The following is a 5,902-nucleotide window of genomic DNA, read 5'->3' as shown; positions in this document are numbered from 1 at the left end:
TATATGTCACTGTCATCTGCTGGCACCGAGGGTTGGGGGCACGAGACTGGAGAACGGTGCACCAACGCAGCACCCTGTTTTACTGGGCCTGGCAGGGTGAAGCACAGACCGATGAAGCAGGGGAGAGAGGGAGAGGGTGGAAGATTTATAATTGAATAACTCTCGAAAGCAGGGCAGCGGGGATCAGCCCTGCCAGGAAAAGCAAACGCCAACGAGCAGGGCCTGTGGAAGTCAGCCATTAAAGTGAGAGGAGAAAACCTCCGCTCTGATCAGCCACAGCACAGGGCTAGCTTTTCAAAGGCTAACTCAAAATGCAACTTACTTAGCTTCCCCCTCTATACATACTACCACCCACTCAATTCTGATCACTGTAGCCAACAGATAATCCCTTTGAAATTGTGCTGCACTTAAATGCTTGCATTGTCTTTGGTCTCTTTCAATCAGAGTTTAAATAACTTACAAACCACTCTCAACAGTTCAGGAAAAGAAAAACATTCAAGGGAACTCATTCCAAATGATGCATTTCAAATGTAGGAATAACGTGTAGGAATAACATGAAGGAATAACATCGGAACATTGTTTTTCCTCTAATGACTGAATTGGCTAAGGCTATCCCACAATGCACCACTCTCTGCACCGTGATCTGGGATCGTGGCTGTGGAAAGGAAGAAAGGGGTGTTGGAGGAATGAGTTTACCTTGCCTGTTTGGCTTGGCCTTAATGATGCTAGAATGAAAGCATGGCATAGCAACCGTGTCAGGCATGAATGGACTTCTGACTAAATTGACAGACTTTTCCCAGGAAATGGCCTCTACATCAGAGGGAAGATATGAGTTATGATAAGTCATAACTGATCATCCACGTGCAACTGAGTAGAAACCTGGAGCGGTAACAGGGCAAGCACCACTGATGGGAGTCACATAAACCTACATTCATCAAATTCATAGTGTTCGGAATAACCAGAATGTGACATCGACTGGAGTCTTCGGTAGTGACGTATTCAATTTAAGGCCCAGCGTCATATTTAATTTCCAAATGAATTGGCAGTCTCAAGGAACATTCTTTCACATGCCATTTAACAAGAACAAAAACACCCACGGTGAGACTATAAGAGAGAGAATGTAGGAGAGAGGTGGTTAATGCAACAGGTCTCCACTGATAAAAAAGAGTAGGTAGTAACAGATTCTCTCCCATCCTGTTAGACACCATCTTGAAGGACGGAAAGGAAAGGTAATAAAGGCAAACAACTGATTATTAGCAGGCTTCTTCTTCTCTTCCAACACGGATGGAGAAGTCGGTGTATGATACAGGACAGCTGAACACACATACAAGAGGACATACATGCACAGTTTCTGTCTTGCTTATTTTGTCAGGTTCTGTGACTTTCCCCGCAGATAAATGTCACTCCTTTCTCTGTCAATCAAAAGCACTCCTCTGCTTTTCTGATTGTTTGTTTGTTTCTTTCTCTATTTCTTCTTGATAAGAGGTTTGACTTCTGCATTATCTACAAAGCTTTCACACAGACCCATTGACTGACACATGAGGAGCACTTGACTTTGATCCAAAAGGGCAGAGGTGACAGTGTATCTGTCTCATACCTGACCAGGGAAGGTGACTCTCAACCATAACGCCTGGTTAAAATGTAAACGTTTCAAAGGCGTACATTTGCAGCTTCTATATGTGCCGAGGCCTGACGACGCTAGTGTAATCAATGAAGGCACTGGCTGTCCCAGAGTTTACACTTGATCTGTTTTCTAATTGACCAGAGTTCTGAGATGAATCATGACTGACCACACAATAAAAGATGGCATTACGGCTCTGACACTGTTATCATACTGTCTCTGTTCGATACATGGGCTAAAATTACACATTAGTGGTATTTTCAGATTTCCTTCAAGCAGATAAGTATCATTCAAACACTAAATATTTACTGTCAGATTATATGAATCTCATGCTGGATCTATTAAGGTTACTTCACTACAATTCCCACCACACTATTTAAGATTATCAATAGCAATAATAAACGTCTAGTGTTTTACATGCAAAAAATATATGACCACAAAAAGGATCAAATACACAGTATTCGGGGAGGGGGGACACACACACATACACACACACACACATACACACACAAAGAAGATAATTGTGTATTTCTCGCTCAGTCGAGCAATTTAACAATTCGCCATCAGGTAACAATCTTTTTATTTATTTCACTCCTTCAATGGGTGCCAAACGGCATTAGACTGAATTTGATATTATACTTCTATCCATCAGCCCTTTCCAAAAGCTTTAGAGTAGTCATCAATCTGAATTTAGAATAGAATTAAATAAATACTTTCCTCCCATGAAACCTTACATTATTTTCTTCCTGTCATTTTCAGTGTAACACAGCACGGTCTGGCATAGAAGTAAAAGAAAAACACACAATAAATCTAAACAAGGACATTAAAAGAAAACAACCAATATGGCTAATTATATAATTCAACATTTACATGAATAATCTGTCTCAAATACTCAATCTTCATTATAATCCATGAAAAATGCCTGTTACTTTGGGTTCAAACAGTACCAGAATCATCTCCAATGTGGCTCCAGATATTTCAAATGATATTAAGAGGGTAAGGAAACCTTTATATTCCTGTTATGTTTTGTTCCTTTTATGTTTACAAATATATAGCATACAGTATCACAAATGTACTTGATTTGTGATATCATTCAAGTTATAAAGCTATTTGTTATTAATTACTTTAAAATATTATTTTAAAACATCCATAATTCCCAACCAATAAACAATAGGGCTTACATTTTCTTACAATGTAATATTGCTTTTATTTTCTGACTAATAGAACTATATTCCATGAATCTGGTTCTAGCAAAACAGAGTTAAATCATGTCTTGTTGATGTCTATTTAAACACATATTTGAATAAATCCTCAACTGGCAACGGTTCGATTGTGGTATACCTTTTTGAATAGTAGGCTATAGGCTCAAGCTACATTTCCTATACAAACATATTAAAACATTTCTAAATAAAAAAATATTATAAGGAATGCTTTGGAGAGAGACAACCAAATGCGGGTTTAGGAATTACCTCATAATCTGACATGAAAATATGAAGTCTTTGAATGTGTTGTACAGATTTTTTCCATTTTTGGTTTGAGAACGAGCAGGCTGTGTGTGGCCCCATGACGCAAAATCAGGCAATTATAATACGATGTTGAACTAATGGATGGATGTGGTGTAACTCAACTGACAATCTGAAAGCTGCGCAGCTGCACAGACCATTACTGCTGGACTTCAAATTTAGAAAGAGCATTAATTTATAATGTGTATATATATCAGTTTTTGGGGATGAATGGCAAACGACAGCGAGATGCTGCAGAACAACCACATTGAGAGAGTTTCATAATAAATAAATAATTTTGTAGTCATAAAAAAAACGACAAATAAAAAAAGTTTCAATTGCAGTATCAGAAAATCATCAACATGTAGGCCTAACATATTTTCCAGGATATTTGATTTAGTCTAGATTAGAGTAAACACAATATTGCATCTCGTTCATGTGATCTTTATATCATTTGATTCCGCACATCACTTGATCCCGAGTCCCTGTTTCGACAGACAATTTTAAAGCTATACGGGCAAAATTGGACAATTATTTTAATAATTTTATTTGACTTAATATAGGCTTAAATTTTTTACATATAGGCCTAAACATCATATCATCGAATCAAATAATATTTTATTATTAGAGAAATGCTAAACAGCCAAACAAAAATTACCCTAATTTTGTAAAAAGTTCTGAACATAATTTAACCCATGCATCACCTACACACTCAACAAAATTCTGAATTGAATGGTTTTCTTGTTGAAAGATGCAATCAAGTTCACTGCGCATTTAGGCCTACTATAGGTAAAAAAAATGTGCAGCTATATTTCCATCAGTTGTTAAAGGCATCAATGACAGATCTTCATTTGCGCAACATTGACAGGTCAGTGAGACAAAGGCCTATAAGAAATATGACTGAGTTAAATATGTTGTTTTAAATAATTCACTTTATTTATTTCCGAATGTAAAAGGAAACTCTTCTGTTAAATATTTGCATTTCAATGGACAAATGTAATTTCATACTTTAGAAAGAAAAACGCAAGATGCTATGAAAAATGTAATCAATGCAAGGCATAAATCTACAGCATACTTAAGAACTTTTCAAATAGGCCTAGATCAACAAGAAAGTCCATCCAATTACCATTGGCAAAATACCTGTGTTTCCACAAGAGCTTCAAAAATCTCTATCCCCTGAGATACAAATCAACAATTTAAAGTCTGAAACACAACTCAAATATTCACAAGCACGGCTCATTTAGCCAGGTCAGAGGTGCTGCGCTGAGTCTGTAATTTCTGATATTCTTGATGTAAACTGACGAGATGTGGAGACGCCGCGGAGTGGAACAGCGCAGGGGACGCGTATGGAGCGCTGGGGGTCATAGCGGAAGAAAAGGTGGCACAGCGGCTCGGATTGAAGGACCCGATAGTGACAGGCTGCTGTGATTGAAGAAAAGCCTTGGCAGCGAAAGAGTTCCGGGTAAACAGGCTCGACAAAGCCGGTAGGAGGCTGCTAACAGGTGGGATGGTGGGCGCGCATGACGAGTATGCATGGTGATGGACGCCGAACGGATATATCTCCAAACTGGGTAGCTGAAGACCCGCTGTGCCAAGTCCATAAGTACCATAAAAGTTGTGAAAGACACTGGGCTCTAGGGGTTGCTCCTTCAGCACCCCGAAACGAAAATGCTGGCGTTTGAACCTCTTCCTTCGACGCAGAAAGCTCCCATTCTCAAACATGTCCGAAGAATTGGGGTCCAGCGTCCAGTAGTTTCCCTTCCCTGGATTACCAGGCTCCCGGGGCATTTTGACAAAGCAGTCATTGAGCGAAAGGTTGTGTCTGATGGAATTCTGCCAGGCAGGGAACTTCTCACGATAATAAACGAAGCGGTGGCTGATAAAGTCACATATCTCGCTGAGGGTAAGACGCTTTTTGGGGCTTTGTAATATGGCCATTGTTATCAAAGCGATGTAGGAGTACGGAGGCTTTACCGACGCCGGGCTTTTACTTACTGCTGGAGGACAATTCGACGTGGGTGAGTAATCCTCCCTATCCTCGTCCTGCCCGCTCGAAGACAAAAAAGTGTCCGGTTCATAATCTGCGCTTCTCGCCTCTTCCAAAGGTAAGGACACGAGATTCTCCTCTCCGTTATCCCTGAGTCCTTCTCCTACTACGTCAATAACAAAATCTTCCATGGGCTTCAAGTCCAATGTCATAGTCCACGGGCAGAGCCAATTCACCTGTCCCAACAGGTGGGAAAGGGACAGTTCTTTGAAAGGGATAGATGCTCACGCGCAATGCTTTGCCCTCTCCATTCACAAAAAACAAGCTTAAAATGTGTGCGTTTAGCCCCCTCTCACGATAGTCCTCTAACGATAGTCATTCAAGAGAGAAAAAAAAAACTTCAAAAAAACCCAAAGCCTTTTTATCTCCTAACAAACACGAAATTGAACAACTTTTTAGCCTTAAACGGAGAAAGGGGAGGCTGAGAAAAGTATGAAGCACCGTGACTCTTCCAAGATGTCCAGCATCCTCTCTCGTTGGTTTCCTGTTGGAACTGTAACCGTATTGGATCAGGTGACTGTGATGTCATGGTTATGCTCGAGGAGAAGCTCTTAACCAATCGAAACAAGGCAATGGGTACCAAAGTACCACCCGTTAACTATCATCATCCCATCACTCCAATATCAACATCATATTTCAAATTCCATTCGGTATATTACCATTCGTTTAATAAGTGACAACTATAGGATCAATACGGTGGGGGAAAATGATCAAATATAGCCTAATCCTGTT

At 39.9% G+C, this 5,902-nt stretch overlaps 1 protein-coding gene across 1 annotated transcript; it reads right to left on the bottom strand.

Annotated features, from left to right (window-relative positions):
* Positions 1 to 3,427: 3,427 nt before the first annotated feature.
* Positions 3,428 to 5,651, bottom strand: LOC123491313 (forkhead box protein D2-like). The gene has a single exon (XM_045221629.1). It carries the CDS (start codon positions 5,320 to 5,322, stop codon positions 4,360 to 4,362), a length of 963 nt encoding a protein of 320 aa, XP_045077564.1. The 5' UTR covers positions 5,323 to 5,651; the 3' UTR covers positions 3,428 to 4,359.
* Positions 5,652 to 5,902: the final 251 nt, after the last annotated feature.

Source organism: Coregonus clupeaformis, chromosome 7 (assembly GCF_020615455.1).
Source record: "Coregonus clupeaformis isolate EN_2021a chromosome 7, ASM2061545v1, whole genome shotgun sequence".
Lineage (NCBI taxonomy): Eukaryota > Metazoa > Chordata > Actinopteri > Salmoniformes > Salmonidae > Coregonus > Coregonus clupeaformis.
Note: the sequence above shows the minus strand (reverse complement) of the source record. Positions and strands in the feature narration are given on the sequence as shown.